General features: G+C 45.9%; 1 protein-coding gene across 4 annotated transcripts in view; it reads right to left on the reverse strand.

Moving 5' to 3' along the window:
* The window catches only part of SPECC1L (sperm antigen with calponin homology and coiled-coil domains 1 like), a 120,169-nt gene that overhangs the window by 40,925 nt on the left and 60,761 nt on the right, over positions 1 to 18,483 (reverse strand). For all 4 annotated transcript variants that reach the window (XM_061169082.1, XM_061169081.1, XM_061169079.1 and 1 more), the window contains 4 exons: positions 17,669 to 17,832; positions 16,313 to 16,404; positions 11,095 to 11,185; positions 692 to 775 (listed from right to left, as the gene is read on the reverse strand). In XM_061169082.1, coding sequence (XP_061025065.1) covers positions 692 to 775; positions 11,095 to 11,185; positions 16,313 to 16,404; positions 17,669 to 17,832 — 431 coding nt within the window. The remainder of the gene's footprint in view (positions 1 to 691; positions 776 to 11,094; positions 11,186 to 16,312; positions 16,405 to 17,668; positions 17,833 to 18,483) is intronic.

Raw genomic sequence — 18,483 nt, forward strand, 5'->3', positions numbered from 1 at the left:
CTTTGGGGGCGGTGATTTTGGCTGGACTTCCCACTGATTTAAAGACCCAGCTAAGATGTACAAAAACTGTACTAACTTAAATCCACATACAAGTGGGACATTAACCACAGGAGGCAGGGTTATAGGAATCTCTCCTTTCCTGGTCCAATTTCTAGTTGAGCTATTAAGGGTTAAAAAAAGGCCACAAGGGGAAAATAATATGAACACTGATAAATTGAAGAGTTAGCTCTAGGAGACCGAAAGAGTAAGCCCATCAAATTCATCATTGTAAAATGGCTATAACACTGGAAAAATCTGGCTTCTGGAGAATTTTTGGTGTGCTCTGAAATAACTCTTCAAAAACAGTCATGACACATCTTGGGATAAATATTTTAACCTTTCACAGCTACGCAACTTTGTATGAACCTATATTTTCAGTATATCTTCTAACCCACTCTAGGCACTTAATCAACACCTGTTAAGTGAATGGAACTATCTAGCTCTTATTTTTTATTTTTGAAATCAGGGCCACGAAATGTGATTTCTATGAAATGTGTAAGATACAATAGGGGAAATTCAGAGTGAAAAACAATCAACTAAAGAGCTAAAGAGACAAGTAAGGTTAAATAAACCTAAAGAGAAAGTACTCGGTACCATCACTAAAACTTCTGGAAGAATCTTTTTAAAAGAAATTTCAGATAAAAAGTATTACCTGAGATGGTCTTGGCACTTTCCATGGCAGGTACTCTCGGCAGAGAAGCAGGTCGGCTGGTCGAAGATGTTCTTAGTAGATGCTCTGCACAGGGTGGAAAGTGTCACAGTAAAGAGACCTGACCCTGAACTTCAAGAGGTAAAGGTAGCAGGAAGGTGAGTTTTGCTCCCTTTGCCCCTGAGGCTCGTTCGTCCCTCCTTCCCACCCAGGGCACCTCAACGGCTCCCCACAAACAGAGTCCCTTATACAAAACAACTCCCGTAGACAAGGACCAAGGGAAAACATCTCATTCAACTTTTATTTCTAGGGATGAGACATGCAACACAGATGAACACTTCTAAACCACGGACTGCTACTTACCTCTGATGCAATTCAACCAAAATTCCAAGATCCCCCACTGCATCTAGGTCTAAAAGTACAAACTAAATCAAAGCCTTGCCCTGTGTGCCTACAGTTAGTGGAGGAGCCATACGTGTCTACAACCAGGGACAAGTCAGGATGGAAACCGGAATAAGAGAATGATAAAGCACTATCAAGCCACAGAGAGGGATTTCCCTGGTGGCACAGTGGTTAAGACTCTGCACTCCCAATGCAGGGGGCCCGGGTTCGATCCTTGGCCTGGGAACTAGATCCCACTTGCATGCCGCAACTAAGAGTTCACAACTAAGGAGCCGGCAAGCTGCAACTAAGACCCGGTACAACCAACCAAATAAATAAATAAATAAAAAGAAAAGATCTATCAAGCCACAGAGGTAGAAGCCATTTGCTTCGACTTCAGGCATCGGGAAGCCTTCAGCAGCATAATGACATGAATTTGTCTGCCAGACGGCTGGCTTCACTAGTGGAGAACAGGGCTGGGGAACAGTATTCAGCCAGACGACATTCAGAGCAGAGGTAGAAGGACATTCAAGTTAGAGGACAATAAATCCCAGCGTGGGTGAACCACGGGGCAGGTGGGGAACAGAGAGGGCAGCAGGGGGATAGCTCTAAAGCGGGGATGTGGCTAACTGACAAGAGCCTCACTGCCTGGCATGTGGACTTCAGTCTGAGGGCAGCGAGGACCCTCAGCAGGGACACAACCAGATCCTGCCTCCCCATCAAGGGCACAGCTCCGCCTGTTCTCGCTGAACACAGGCTGGGTTGGAGTCTCTGCAGTCCCCCGAGCCCTGGCACAGTGGTTCCCTCACCCCCTCAGCCCGGCCAAATTCACCAGCCTTTGGGCCCAGTGTGACACCCCTTCCTCAGCACCTGCTCCCCACAATGGGTGCCCCAGACACAGGCCAGCCCGCGAGGCTGTCACCTGGCCAGGACAAGCCCAGCGAGGCTGTCACCAGGCCAGGACGACAAGCAAGGAAGGCTGGACGTGTTCCGCCTGGTCCGGTGTGTCAGGGACATGTGATGGGGCTGGGCTGAGTGAAGACAGTTAGTCTTGTCTGAGAGCAAACACACTCGACGGGGAAAGGCGGGATCAACCAGACACCAGTCAAACAGCCCCATCAGCACTTCGTTTTAAGAATTAACAATTTAAAAAATACTCCCTCTCAGAATATCATGATGTCAAAAGTAATGGCCTATCACAGTATCTTTCAAGGAGAGCACGTCTTTCATGCCAAAATGTGTTTTCTAAGCGTGTGAGGACTGTGTGGTTGTGATCACACAGCACTCTGGAGGGAGGCTCCAGAAGACAGGACTCACACAGCCCATAGCCACTACGCCTTTCTTTTTTTTTTTTTTTAAATTTAATTAATTAATTAATTTATTTATGGCTGTGTTGGGTCTTCGTTTCTGTGCGAGGGCTTTCTCCAGTTGCGGCAAGTGGGGGCCACTCTTCATCGCGGTGCGCGGGCCTCTCACTATCGCGGCCTCTCTTGTTGCGGAGCACAGGCTCCAAACGCGCAGGCTCAGTAATTGTGGCTCACGGGCCCAGTTGCTCCGCGGCATGTGGGATCTTCCCAGACCAGGGCTCGAACCCGTGTCCCCTGCATTGGCAGGCAGATTCTCAACCACTGCGCCACCAGGGAAGCCCACTACGCCTTTCTTATCCTGAACCAACAAAGCCTCGGTGCAGAGCCCACCAGCAAGCATCGGTCAAAATTTTGAACCCCGTGGTGCTTGCACTCGTCTTCACAGGAAGAGTACATTATGCACAAAGACTGACAGACAAAGCAAAGTTCGTGGAACATGGAAAGAGTAGGAAATAGGAGTCAACATTTTAAATTTAGTCCAAATGTCCACTTCACAGTTACGAGACTGGTCATGTCCCTGAAGGCTTCATCTCCCAAAGAACACGGCACATGAGGAGAGTGAGGACAGGTTATAGAGACACACGGGTCAGAACAAGGAGGGTGCCAGCTAAGAGCAAGCGGGAGGCGCCCCATCTCCGTCTCTGCCACTGGGCACATGGAAGGCGCGCGACTGAGGCACGGTGCACGGACCTGCCGCCCACCCAGTGCAGCCTGCTCTCGCTGCATGTCTAAGGATCCAAATCCGTCTCAACTCAGTAGACAGTCCCTGGCACAGGCCAACGCTGCTCTTCTGAGAAGGTACAAAAAAGGTACTGTTCGGAGGCACCTTCCAATGGGCACAGCGCTGCCTGCCGCTCCGGGTGGTGTTCTCACTGCTGCCCGCGACACCAGCCACGGAACGAGCACATGCCCCTCTGCTGCTGCAGCAGCGGCTAGATTACAGCTTCACGTGAAACTGCCGGCGAATCCCTCTTTGGGAAATAAGATAAGTGTGTCACAATCAGATGTGGCAGGCAGGAGAGAGCTGACGTTACAGTAATCAGGTCTACTCTATTGCCATATGGAGCTATTCTTGTCTTTAATCCATTCATTAAACAAAAACCACTTGGGTGTCCATGACTTGCCAGGCACTGGACATGATGCAAAGGTCAGAGAAAGGAGGAAAGAAGGCAGCAACTTGCCCTCCTGGAACTCGGAGTCTACAGCGGAAGCCAGACATTTAAAAAATCACTGCGCGTGAGGGATGCAGGAAAGAAGCAGTACAAGGGGCTCTGGGAACACAGCAGGGGACGTGACCTGCTCTTGAGAGGAGGTCCGGAAAGGCCTCCTCGGGAAACGACATCTCAGTTAAGACTAGAAGGATAATTAATAGCTTTTATACAGGCAAAGGAGAGCGTGTTCCCAGCACAGTGTTCAGCAGACACCAAAGGAAATCTAGGACAGCAGTGCTGTGAGGGCTGGCGAGGCTGGAAGGCCAAAGCAGGCCAGGCTGAAGAGTGTGGCCTTCACCCACTGGCAACATGGAGCCAGTGACGGTGTCTCGGGTGGACCTCCTTCCAGCTGCAGGGGGTGGGAGGGCAACAGTGCATGCAGGGTGATGAGTTATACCCAGAGCAGAGAGCAGAGAGCCTGGGCCCAGGTGGTACCAGGGGAGATGGGAGAAGTACACGGATTCAAGGGCTCTTCAATGAGGCAGAATCAACAGACTTGCTGACCACCTGGAAATGGTGGAGATAGAAAGGAGGTTCCACATACACAGATAAGAGAGAAGAAGAGGACTCTGGGAGGGAAAGAGATGAGGACACATGCAATTTGAGGACCCGATGAGATATCCAGGGAAAGATGTGGAGTGCAGGTTTGATCCCTGGTTGGGGAGCTAAGATCCCACATGCCTCGGGGCCAAAAAACCAAAGCATAAAACGGAAGCAATATTGTAACAAATAAAGACTTTAAAAATGCTCCACATCAAAAAATCTTCAAAAAAGAAATAAAGAAATAAAAATAAAAATAAAAACAGGAGCCTAAGGATTTCCCTGGCGGTCCAGTGGTTAGGACTCTGCGCTTTCACTACAAGGGGCACGGGTTCAATCCCCGGTCGGGGAACTAAGATCCTGCAAGCTGCGTGGTGTGGCCAAAAAAAAATACAGTAAAATTAAAAATTAAAAAAAAAAAAATACTCTTTAAAAAAATAAAAATAGGAGCCTAAATACCCAACTTCTGCTCATTGAGGAGTAGTTCCAAACGGACCAATGTTCCTGCTGAACATTGAAAACATACAAACGTCAACTACTTAAAAGCACTGAAGAGAAACTAAAAGCAGGCAAAAATGAAAGAAATCTGCATTTGGAAGGAACTGGTGGGTGAGTTTCCTAGTTTTATGACTATAGGTGTGAGTGTAGGCCCCAGCTGAGGCCATACAGGGCAGATGAAATTTGGTAGAAAACCCAGGGTCTTATCACTGCCTTGAAGAAGCAGAGGAGATATCTCAGGACAACCAAAGCTGCTGGAAAGCAAGGGGGTTGGGGAAATACCAGAAAGGAAAGAGTCACAAATTTTGTATATAAACTCTGCTCGTATCCCACTGACCTCTGAAATCCACAAGCACTCAGATTCCAAGGAGTTGAATTAAGGAAAAATAGCTGAACAGGTATTTCAACTGAAGGAAAGAGGTTAGAGTTTGAGGTGAACCAAGTTAACTGCTTGCTAACAAAAACCAATTTTCTGCAGAGGAACAAGACAGAATTCAGAATCTCTACAATGTGTGATTCACACTGCCCAGAATACAATCCAAAATTACTAGACATACAAAGAAAAAGAAAAAAGTGACTCATACTCAAAAAAGAAATGGAAACCCACCCAAAGATGACTTATATGTTGGAATTAGCAGAAAAGCATTTAAAGCAGCTACTGCAAATATGTTCAACATTATAAAGGAAAATATGTTCTCAACAAATGAATAGGAAATCTCAGCTGAAACTGCTGAGACAGTATGAGACATGCCCTTCCTGAGACGCAATGCAAAGGACAGCTTAAAGCTGAAATTAGGGCAGACACAGAAAAATCCTCTGGAGCACCCGCCCCACTCTAAACACAAAGTATCACCAGAGCAACTGGAAGCCTGCTGTGCACTGAGGACATCACAGCAACAACAAAACTCAAACCCAGCCCAGCTCCTGAGCAGATTAACTCAAACTCCCACATTAAACACCTAGAAGGAAAGAGGTGCTCATGTCAAGGCATAAAACTGCTGTCCTACACAAGATTCCCAGCTTTCGACAATTATAAAATATACAGAAAGCAAGAAAAAACAATACATCCAGCTCACTGCATCAAGACAGCAAGTAATCAATAAACCAGACTTGGACATGGCACAGATGCTGCAACTATCTGACAGGTCATTTAAAATAACTATGATTAATTATGCTAAAGCCTTGGTGGAAATAGCAGACAACATGCAACAGTTACAATTTCCTATTTGATTTTCACTTATAGTTTCCACCTCTCTGCTGAAATTAGACAAATAAAACTGTGAGAACCACATCTCTGGTTCTCAACTGGGGCAGTTTTGCCAACATACCAATGTCTTGAGGCATTTTTGGTTGTCACAACTAGGGGAGTGGGGTGCTACTAGGACCTTACCAGCTAGTGGGTAGAGGTCAGGGATGCTGCCAAACATCCTACAATGCAGCGAACAGATAATGAATTTTATGTATATACTTAAAAAAAAAAAAAAAAAATCAACCGGAATTGTGGGTGGGGGGGAATGAAATGCAAACTGTGATAAAACTAACTGTATTACAAAAGCATGACCTAACCACAACGAGAGAGAGGTGAAAAAAGGAGCTGACTTAAGTAACTGTGAGAAGAATGTTGTTTCGAGTGGAGACTCTCAGGCTAAACACAAAAAGAACTGTACACAAACACTGCACTCTGGTACATTTGCTTCTCACAGGGTACGGTTTAGCAATTTTGAAACTACTGTACATGTATAAACTCATGATTTTTGATAGAGAAATAATCATCACGTGTGTACGTATGGGTTGGTGCACATACATACAGTCTTCCTGGCTCTGTCCAGAGAGGAGCTGGAGGAGGTGAAACCTCAGTCGTAATGGGTACGCCTCGCACCCAGATCTCGTTTTCTAAATACTACTGATTCCACAGCTGATGCAGGGGAAAAAAACAAGCCTGGATCATCTGTGGTGCCCCAAAGTAAGAAAGTGCTTTGGCACTTTGGTGGGGTGGGGGATGAAAAGAGCTCCCAATGGCCAAAGTTGGAATAACATGAGCAGCAAAATAAATAATAGTAATAGACTAACCCAAAGAATAAAATAAATATCCACGAGTCCATACTAATACAAATAAGGACTATAAATACAACAATAAGTATAATAATATAACACAAATGATTCCTTACAGGAAGAATGAGGAAATAGAAAATCACCGCTAGAGCACAGTACTAACTGCTGCAGGCAAAATGCACAAACAGATGCTAAAATCAGTGAGAGGAAGTTTAAGCAGGAATAGGATATTTATTATTCACTAGCAGACAACCGCTTCAACCAAGTGATCCAGGTCACGTCACCAGTAACAGGACACATCAACATCATGTGCCCCTGACGTGATGCACGTAGACGGGCACATCACCTTGTGCTGCCCTTCCCAGCAGTACGTAACCTCAGCCTAAGCAGGAGAAAACATGAGACCAGCCCATCCTGAGAGACATTCTAAAAAATAACTGACCAGTACTCTTTAAAGTGTCAAGGTTCTAAAAGACAGGGAGAGGGACAAGCTGCTGCAGAAGGGTGGAGACTCAAGGAGGTAAGACAACTCAGTGCAAACTGGGATCCTGCGTTTGATCCTGGAACAGAAAAGGGACAGCAGTGGAACAGTCGGTGAGATCCAGAGACTGCACTTCAGTTAATAACATTTCCACGATATTGCTTTCCTACTTTTGATAACTATTCTATGGTTATGTAGGTTGTCCACATAAGGGAAGCTGGGTGAAGGATTTTTTTTTTTTTTTTTGGCCTTGTGGCTTGCGGGATCTTAGTTCCCTGACCAGGGATCGAACCTGTGCCCCCTGCAACGGAAGTGCGGAGTCTTAACCACTAGACCACCAGGGAAGTCCCTGCGTGAAGGATTTAAGAGAAGTCTAATACTTCTGTTAACTCTTCTGCAAGTCTAAACTTATCTCAAAACGAAGAGTTGAGAGACAGAGAGAACACCTTAAACAAATAGTGCAATGCATGCTTATTGCAACAAGGTACTGACTGCAACTTACCTTGAAACACATTTAAAAAAGATGAACTGAAGGAAAGATAGAAGGATGGATAAATATGTGATAAAGCGAATATAGCAAAGTGCCATAGAATCGAGGTAGTGAGATGCGGATACGTGACTTCTTTCCACTTTTCTGTATGCTTGAAATTTTATATAATAATATGGAGAAAATATGGGAGCCTAGATGGTTTGGTTTATCAAGACAAATACTAAGAACTACAAGGAAGGAAAGACCTTCGGAAGTGAACAGATACCCATTAGGCTGTGAATACAGGAGGGTAGGATTTCTACCTGAATTTCTCCTCGAAATTTCCCAGCTAGGGCTGGATCTAGGGCTGGGCCAGAATCTGACTTAGATCTACCCTTTGGAGAATGCAAATTGCTGTGAAACTTTTTAATAAAAGGTTCTTTTTATTTTAATTTAAAACAAAGATTTGGCTTTCTAGTAAAACCTCCTAACTTTGTATCACATTTATTACATGTACCTTCACCATAAATCAATTTTTTCAAAATACTGAATTTTTAAAAAGGTTTACATCTCTATCCTCAACACAATTTAGACAGATGATCACAGCAAGAATCTCTTTACAGAACATGACTATCCTTGGACCAATCAGCTTTCTTGGATCCCTGTACATCTGAGCTGATGACACCAACACGACACTCAGGTCCCACTGACGCTGGGCAACCCCAGACTCCCCAACCATCTGCATCGCCCAGCCGAGGTCTCTGCTTGCACTGGGCCTTCTAAGATCACTGTGCAAGGGGACAGTGGGGACAGTGAAGACCCTCCCAACTGCCTGTATCCATGTACCTGCTTAGGCTACAAACACCAACTCACATCCTATCTACAAAGATTCACCTGTCATGACTCAGACCACTGAATTCAACTGCCAACAATACCAACAAAAGAGCATTTGATTAGTCCATTTATAGTAAGATCTCTGGTCTAAAACATTTTCCTGCAACTGACATACAAACATGATGAAAAACAGAAAAAAACCACACCTTTTATAAAATACTTAACTGGAAAAACCAACAAATTATCCAATTTAAGTATAGTAGAACAAGAGGCAGCACTTTTCAAGTTTTCAGGAATGAAGCCATTGAAATTTTCAACCTGAAAATCACAGGCTGTGTTGTGTGACTTCGGCCAGGACAGAAGAGACAATCAGGGGAGAAAAGCACCTCCAGCAGAGCTCAGAACTACTCTCTTAACCGGCATGGAGAACCACGGTGGCTTTTTATGACCTAGAATCATTTGGTTGTTCTTAGTTTTGTAAGTGGTTTCTTTCCCTAGTGAACGTTTAAGATAAAATGTTACACTATCAACAAATTCTCAGATACAAATTCACCCAAGTGTATTTCCCTCTCTCTTGTATTTGCAGTTTCAACTAAGCCCAGTTAAGGCACCAGGACAGAAGTGGAGAATGTGGCCGGCACTTGCAGGCAGACCGCACACACAATGTGCCCAATGGTGTTATCATTTGACCATTACCAGTAATAAAAAGAAGAGAGCCAAAAAGAGGTTTAATTCGGCAGAGCCTCAGAGACACCTAACACATTTTGTCTGTGTCTTCAATAACCTTGGCCCGCAGACCTTCCACACCCACTTTCCACCCACAAAGCCAGGGTAAGAGCAAAACTAAATGGTAATCTCTGCCCAGTTTCCCAAACTTGTCCCTTCCTAAGAATCACTTGGGGTGCTTGTGAAAATGAAGTTTCCAAGCTCCCTTCCTGGAGAGTCCATGTCAGCAGATCTGAGATGAAGCCCAGGATTCCACATTTTACCAAGTGACTCAGGTAAATCTTATCAACAGGTAAGTTTGAGAAACACCACTGGTGCTGGCAAGGTTTCCCCAGTAAACCTTGTGCTGCTGTGGGCCGATCAAGATAAGTGGGGAAGGTAGCCTTGAAAGGGGAGAAGGCCCCTTCAGACGTAGTAACAGTGAGTACAGACAGGAGAGAGAGGCCCCAGGCACAGCACCCCTCACAGGCCAGGCAGGAGGACCGAGCACAGGAGACGGAGAAGGAGACGCAGAGTGGGCGTGAAGGACACCAGAAAGAACATCCAGGGGTGGGCGGGCTCAACACGGCCAGATGCTGCCCACAGCCACTGACACTGTGGACCACAGCAGCTCAGGTGGACAGGAGAGGGTACAAAGCTGACCACAGGGGTAAGAGAGCCTTGGGAGAGGGAGCCAAGGCCCTGAGCTAGATGTTCACGATGACCCCGACTTACACAAGGAAACAGCATCCAAGAGGTCAGCAGCAGGACCCGTGACCACACACACAATCCCCGGATCCATCTGGGGGCCAGGGCGGGAACTCGGCACAGATGTAAAGGGAGACTTTAAACCATCCACACTTGTTCCCTTAGCAGGAGGACCTTCCGAGGGGAGAAGAGAGCTCAGGCCACAGCTAACGCAGGAACCAGAAGCTGAAGCCGGGATGGAAGGCAAGTCTGCAGGGGCAGTGGCAACAGCACCATCCTGGGCTCCACCATCCCCCCTGTACACAAACTGCCCACTGAACCCCATGCCTGGCACCCCCCAGAGCCCACGGAGCCAGTTCTCTGCTTCTCTCTCCCCCACACCCGTCCAAACTGCACAGTCTCAGCCCCAGAGCCCGACTCCCACACCAGGAGTGCAGGAGGGGCCCAGCCTGCCCAGCCAGGAGGGGCCTGGGCTCCGGAAGGTGTCACACCTGCCGGGCATCTCCACACCCACCCCAACCAAGTGTGCCTTTCCCAGCACCTGGCCCAACGCCCAAAACCGTTTTTCCAAAGCACTTCAGCACCACACGTAGGGAGGCAGTGGGGGAGGAGAAAGACCCCTGACCTCAAAAGGCAGAAGCCTTGGGCTCGGGTGCTGGGGCCGCCATAAAGAGCCGCGTGGAAATGGCACTCACTGAACCCCAGCTTTCAGAGGCTCACTTTCCTTTCACAAGTGACGCAGAGCACAAAGGCCAAAGGAATGAGCTCTGGAGCCAGGCTATCCGGGTCTACTGTTCCTTAACTTAAATGTCAACCTGTGTTTATGAGTTATTTAACTGTTTGAAGCCTCATTTTTCGCATCTATAAAATGGGGATAACTATACACGCCCCAAGAAGAACTGTAAAAACAGGGCCTGGCAACAGTGTGGACTCCCTGTCACCCTCATGACACTATAAGAGTCATCTTCCAAGATGCATCTATTAACAACCAGTCTCCTCATCTGTAATTAAGACGTGTTGTTAGTAAACCTGTGATAAAGATGTATATCAGACTGGTAGAAATAATGTCAAGAACAAAAGAAAAACAAGTTAGTTAGCCCCAAAAGTCAGATGAATAAAAAAAGTAACAACAAAAGTGAAATACTGCACACGAGATGTACCTTGAACAGGAATTTCCCCATAGTTTGGTCTCTTATCTGACAGGGCTGTCAGGGGTTTGGATGTAGAGATTGGTCCACTTATGGAATGTCTCTGAAATCATAAGACAAACAGTGTCCAAATTAGGTTAAATTAGAGCTGGGTTTCACAGAGTAAATGTTGCAGAGAGTAAATATTTAGTTACAAATTTGCATAATTCCTTCCACACTGTTACAGTAAGACTGAAAAAAACACACACACTCCCAGAGGCATATAATGTGATCAGTATACTATTTTAAAATGAACACAGAAAGATCCCACATGCCCCTCACTCGCCAATCAGCAAAATCCGGATGTGCTCCTTTAGTACTTGGATTGGCCATTCATGCCCCAGTACCAAGTGGATCTCACTCTGTCACCTCCTCACTAAGTCTCCAACACCGCTGCCGGGCACAACCTGGCACCTTAACTCAGCACCGGCTTGGTCACAGGCCTCCTCTCCTCCGGTCTCATACATACACGTACCTACCAAATACTTGAACCCTCTCGGCTCTCCTGAGCCACCTCCTGCCACCTCTGTGTGATGCCCCAACACCACCAACTACTCACTCCCGCCCACAAAGACACGCTGTTCACCAGCTCTGGGCTTGTCCTCATGCTTCTTTCCTCAGTTCTCCCAGTCCTTTTTTATCCAGCTGAATTCTGACTACTCATTCCATAGTCCCAGCAGCAATGTGTGAGAGGGCCAGCCTCCCCACACCCTCACCAACACTTGATACTGGCAGTCTTCATTTTAGCCATCCCAAAGGTGCGTACTGAGATCTCATGATGGATTTAACTTGCATTTCCCTGATGACTACGATGTTGAGCAACTTCTCATGTGTTCATTGGCCATTTGTGTATCTTCTCTTGGGAAGGGACTCTTCAACTCTTTTGTCCGTTATTTATTGGGTTGTCTTGAACCAAGATGACAAACGAGTCTTCTCTGAATACAAGATTTTGACAGATAAATGAATTGCAAATATTTTCTCCCCAGTCTTGTCTGTCATGTTCTTAATAACTTTCAGAGAAGTTTAAAATTTTGATGCCCAAGCTGTTAATTTTCTTTTATAGTTCATTTTTTTGTGTATCCTAAGTAAGAAATCTTTGCCTTGTCGAAGGTCATGAAGACTTTCTCTAATGTTTTCACGTAGAAGTTCTGTAGTTTTAGCGTTTACACTTAAGTCTACAGTCATTTTCAATTTTTATGAATGCCATGAGGTAAAGGTGTTTTTTTTTCTTTTTTTTTTCCATATGGATATCTAGTTGTTCTGGAATCCTATTGAAAAGATTATCCCTCTCCCACTGAATTACCCTGGCACCTTTGTTGAAAATCAGCTGACCTATTTCTGGATTCTCTATCTATTCTACTGATCTAAACTTATGTCAGAACCACACTGTCTTGATTACTCTAAGTGCTAACATCAAGTAGTGGAAGTCCTCCAAATTTGTTTCTTTTTTCCCCCCAAATGCTTTGGATATTCAGGGTCTTTTAAATTTCCACATAAATTTTAAATTATACTATCAATTTCTACAAAACAGCGTGCTGGGATTGTAAGTTGGATGAGTTGAATCTACAGCTCGATGTGAGGGAGAACTGCAAGATCCTAACAAGACTGAGTCTTCCAACGCATGAACATAATGTATCTTTCCATTTATTACGCCTTTAACTTCTCTCAGCATTATTTTATAGTTTTCACTACAAGGCCTTGCACAATATTTTATTCAATGTATCACTAAGTATTTCAATTTCCAATTGTTCACTGGACTGACTGAATCTAGGAGATAGCAAGAGGAGTCCTCCAGACGGAAGCGAGTTTTCTCACCACCTTATCTTGTAAGGGACAGCTCATCACTTCTGCCACATTCTGTTCATGAGAAGCAAGTCACGAAGCCCAGCCAACCCTCAGATGGAGCAGATGACACAAGAGCACAGCAGCAGGAGGCATGGATCACTGGTAAGCAGTTCAGAGACTGCCTACCCCGTTACTAATGGATCTCCTTGGACCTTTTGAGGTTGTTTTTAAGGTCATTTAGGGCAGATCTAGAATAGTGTTTACTCTAGGGCTATTTAGTTCCACTTCACAGAGTGGTCACTGAGGTCTCTAATGAATGCTCCAAGTATTCAAAGAGGTTTTTCCACAGTGGCCAGTAGGAACTCAAATGATCCCTGCTCTGTGTAAACTATGGGAAGCATCTATCTGCCAGATCCCCGCTAACTGATCTTTCCTGCAAAATCGTTCTTGCCCAGCCTTGCAGGGTTCAACCCATGTCTATGCATGTGCAGACTGGCACTCAGCAAGGACTCAAAGGGAGGCCTCTGCAGAGCTCTAGACCTTTTCTGCGTGGCTCTCTCCTCCCAGGCACCCTGCCCCCAAATCCCAGCCCTTGTTCTCCCTGGACATTGATCTGTGTCTCCTCGGATACAGCTGGCATTCCCTTCCCTGCTCCGTGTGGGTTCATCCTCCCTGCTCACCATCTGGAAAAGCGTGGGCCACAGTAGGACTCGGCTCATTCTTAACTTTTCTCCAAAGATTTCAGTCCTGCACCACCTGTCCTACCACGTATGAATGTAACTGCTTCCTACATTTTGTCCAGCCTTCTAGCTGTCTGTGGTGGCAGAATAATCCAGCCCTCGACTCCCTCACAGCCAGAAGTGGAATTCCCACTCATGGAGTTTTGAAAAACTAACAATCCTAATCTTAGGCCCCATTCCCCAGGGATTCTTGTTCACTGGGATGAGGCCTGGGAATCTACACGTTTAAAAATTCCACATGACTTTTGTGCACAATTAGGTTTGAGAAGCACTGTACTAACTAATCAAGTACTAAAAAGCTACTGAATGTGGCTTGTAATTACTAGTTTTTTTTCCAAGTTAGAGAGATGACACTTTTTACCTCTTATCTTTACAAAAGTTTACAGAGTGACGCCATGAACATTAAATTTCAACTGACAAACACTATTTAGAGAAACTTCACCTTATATCTTGAGCCTTCATCTGCTTTCATTTATATCTTCAACTTTTTTTTTTTTAATGTTATTTTTGATTCTGTTTTTCTTTCTTTTATTAAATATTTATTTATTTATTTGGTTGCGCCGGGTCTTAGTTGTGGCAGGCAGGCTCCTTAGTTGCAACATGCATGTGGGATCTAGTTCCCTGACCAGGGATTGAACCCGGGCCCACTGCACTGGGAGCGTGGAGCCTTATCCACTGCACCACTGGGGAAGTCCTATCTATCTATCTATCTATCTATCTATCTATCTATCTATTTGGCTGCGTTGGGTCTTCGTTGCTGTGTGTGGGCTTTCTCTAGCTGCATCGAGCAGGGGCTACTCTTCATTGCGGTGCGTGGGCTTCTCACTGTGGTGGCTTCTCTTGTTGAGGAGTATGGGCTCTAGGTGCGTGGGCTTCAGTACTTGTGGCACATGGGCTCAGTAGTTGTGGCTCACGGGCTTAGGTGCTCCACGGCACGTAGGATCTTCCCAGACCAGGCATCGAACCTGTGTCCCCTGCATTGGCAGGCAGATTCTAACCACTGCACCGGCAGGGAAGTCCCTCTTCATGTCTTTAGAAAGTTTGATTAATCGAGTATATAAAAAGCTCATTATAGACAGAATATGGAATTCCCTTTGCCTTCCTTTCAAATTAAGAGTATAACATCTTCTACATAAACGTAAATGCAAAGCCACAACTTGCAACATTACAAATGCAGAGGGAGAGCACTTCTACCCTAAACTTTACAAGGGAAAAGGTTAAAAAGTTCACTCACAAAATACACAGCCAGTAGTTAACACCTACAAAAGTCTCCACTCAGAGAAAATGTTCTCAAACCCAATCTTTTAGGGAAGAGGTGCAGCCAAGGCTACCCTAGATCACAGGGGACTGGGTTTTAGGCTACTCTCACCTACGTGGAGAAACTCCACCTCAGCTACTGTCCCCAAAGTGGCTCACAGCAAGGGCACAGTGAGAGGGCCTCCTGAGCTTGACAGTCACGCCACCTGTCCTGCTTCTGGTCTGCACTCCCACAGTGGCAAGAAGGGCACCTGTGACACTTGTTGGTGATGAGTCAGCAATGCCCTTGGGCCAGGCTGCTACAAAGCGGCCCAGAAAGAGCCACACTGCTCTGGATTCATGCCTGTGCAGACCCCTCCCACTCTGACTCTGAATCTGGGCTGGCCTACGACTTGCTTAGACCAAAATAATGGGATGGAAGTGACACAGTCCAGGTTCCCAGCCAGGTCTTAAAGGGCTTTGCTAACTCCTGCTTCTAGTCTCTTGGAGCCTGAGACACCAGGCCATGAAGGAGCCTGAGAGGAAGACCACGTGGAGAGGGCGGCCCAGCCACCCTGCTGAGCCCAAGCCCAGCCCACCCTCCAGCTGAGTGCAGCTGCAGGGGTGAACCCAGGCAAAGCCAGAGAAATGCGAAAAATAGTAAAATTGCTGTTTTAAGCCACTAAGTTTTGGGTGATCTGCAGTGCAGCAGGGGCTGAGACATGCCAACTATACAGCTGACCCTTGAACACGGGTTTGAACTGTGCAGGTCAACCTACATGTGTGTTTTTTCAATAGTAAATACTCCAGGTACTACACAACTTGCAGCTGGGAATCTGCAGACGTGGAAGCGCAGACACAGAGGGCTGACCATACATTATACGTGGATTTCTACCTATGCAGAGGGTCAGTGCCCCTAACCCCCCGTTGTTCGAGGGTTGACTGTACATTCTACTTAGAAAGTTATCTTAGTGTAGGGGTTAAAAACATCGTGTCTGAAGTCACGCCACCCAGGCTCAAATCCCAGCTCGAACACTTCATTGTATGACCCTCAGCAAGCTGCTTAGCCCTTCTGGGCCTCAGTTTCCAGATATGAAAACTAGGGATAAGAATAATACCTAACAGCCAATAGAGGTGTCATGAGGATTAAATGAGTTAACATTATAAAGCATTGGGAACAATGTAGAACATATAATAAGTGTTCAGTAGTTGTTAGCTATCACTATTAGAGAATTTCAGAAGAATAACATACTTGACATTAACATAATTTATCTTAACTAGGGAATTTCACAGCATCCTAGGAAAACAATCGCAACTGTATCCCTCAAGAGGCAGCCATTTGCCCCCCGTGCCATAGTGTAGGTGACTTTGAAGAGGACAAGCTTTCAGAAGCTGGGACCCCCAGAGCCTCCACGGTCACAGGCACTTACCTGCATGGGGGAGACGGCTGCCGCAGGGGGTGTTTTCATGGGACTTGGACTCAGAGGCGTTCGAGGAATTGCAGCTGTAGCAGGGCTGGGGACTAGAAAAACAACACACACACGAGTAAATAATGAACACAACAAGATGCAGTGCAAGCTTTCATAACTGCTCTCCCCTTAAGGGTTCACCCCATGAACCAGCGCTCGCAGCTCCCCTGGGAATGGGAGACGCCTCACCTCCTCAACTCATGGCTGCTCCCTGCAGCCGTCCTGCCGTCAGGCGGACTGTCTGTTCCTGAGACTACCTGTGTTTATTTCCAACCCTGACTATACCAGTCATTTCACTTTTGCTATTTAATTACGTGGTTAAGTGCTCCATAAACCAAGAAAATCAAAATACGAAAGCCCCAGGATGAGTGTTTCTGCAACTGCATCAGATGAGAAGCCTGGCGTGCAGTTCGCGGCATATTAAATGAAGGAACGCCGGGCTCTGCTCATCTTCCCTCACCTCCTCCTGAGGAGCTCATCACTTCCCTCCACACAGATTTTCACACATATTTCATTTAGTGCAATTAAATGTGTGTAATTGTCCGCTCACACGTCAGTCTCCCTCTCTAGACTGAACTGTTCAAAAGTAGGATCCTGGGAATTCCCTGGCAGTCCAGTGGTTAGGACTCAGCACCTTTGTTGCCGGGGCCCGGATTCGATCCCTGGTTAGGGAACTAAGATCCCGCAAGCCGCATGGCGCAGCCAGAAAAAAAAAAAAAAAAATTAAAGAATAAAGAGGAGACCACTGAATGAGCAATGGATGGTGCGCCCCCAGTGATGGAGAGCAGAGCAGGTGTGGGTGCGGGAGGCCAGACCAAGAGGCCTCGCTTATGGGTCAATGTCAAGGTGAGGAAGGAGGATTGAAGGAAGAAGGAAGATTCCGAGATTTCTGGCTTAAGTGACTGGGTGGAATGGTGCTGCCATACACATGGGGAAAGACGGAAGTTAAGGGACAAGATCTGGTTTTGGACGTGAGAAGATGTCTGGTAGACACCTGGGTGTCAGTGTCAAGTAGCATCTGAATACACTGGGCCTGAGGAGTTCAAAGTAAGGGAGAGGGCTGAAGTCCCACATCTGGAAGTTCTCAGGCACGGAGAAGACACACATGCATGGGGTAAGGCCCAAGTCTGACTCCGAGATCTCTGAGGCTGAACAGATCCCAAATCTCCTGTTAAAATCCACCTTGTAGGAAGACTAACTCACTAACATCATATGAAATGTGATGAGACTCAGAGTAAGATGGTAAAGAACATCAACTAGAACAGAGAACACGTGGTACATGAACACGACCGCCCGCTAGGGCACGATGGATGTTACCTTGAGATGCACTGTCGAACGACTTGATGAGGGTTTTCACCGTAGGGGTCGGCTCTGAGGAAGTCGAGGACCTTCTACTCAGCCCCATCCCCTGCCTCAGGGCTGCCAAGTCTCTCTCAACAGCATTCATGTAGTTATACACCCGGCCACGCTCCTCCTCTTGCCTGAAAACAATACTGAAATCAGGGCTTTTTTGTATATATACTAGAAAATACACATTTCCCCTTCCCAACTGAGAACTATTAAAAAGTATCAGTTAAAAACAAGAAAATAGTATCAGTTGAGCTGAGTAAATTACCTGGTCTAATATTCTTATTTGTTTGGTGAATTCCAGGAAATGATACTAGAATTTTTATATCAGGTTATCCTAACTAGGTTAAGTAACCATTAGTTTCCATTTTCATTTGTGTAAGTGTAAGGTGAGAACATCAGTAATCAATTAGCAGTAAAATGGGAGGTGGGCTCAGAACTGGGGACTGTAAGGTTCTGTGCTGTGGAGAAGGCCCTTCCCAGGGGAGTGGGTCTGGGAATTCACAGCACATGCAGACAACTGATACCTGCTCTATCTAACATGCCATGCATAGGCGTGGAAATGCAAAGAAATGAAATCAAAGCCCATACTCTTAAATTTTTTTAAAAAATGGTATAGTCACCAAATAGAATTTCTACAAAGGGGGAGGAGGGAAAGCCTGGACCCATACTGGTAACATGAATCTCCTACATGTTCAGTGTGAGTCAACTAAAAATATCAATTCCACTTCATTTCTGGAAAGCTCTCATTCACTGAGCAAACACTAAAGTTTACATCTGGAAAG

Source organism: Eubalaena glacialis, chromosome 15 (assembly GCF_028564815.1).
Source record: "Eubalaena glacialis isolate mEubGla1 chromosome 15, mEubGla1.1.hap2.+ XY, whole genome shotgun sequence".
Taxonomy (NCBI): Eukaryota; Metazoa; Chordata; class Mammalia; order Artiodactyla; family Balaenidae; genus Eubalaena; species Eubalaena glacialis.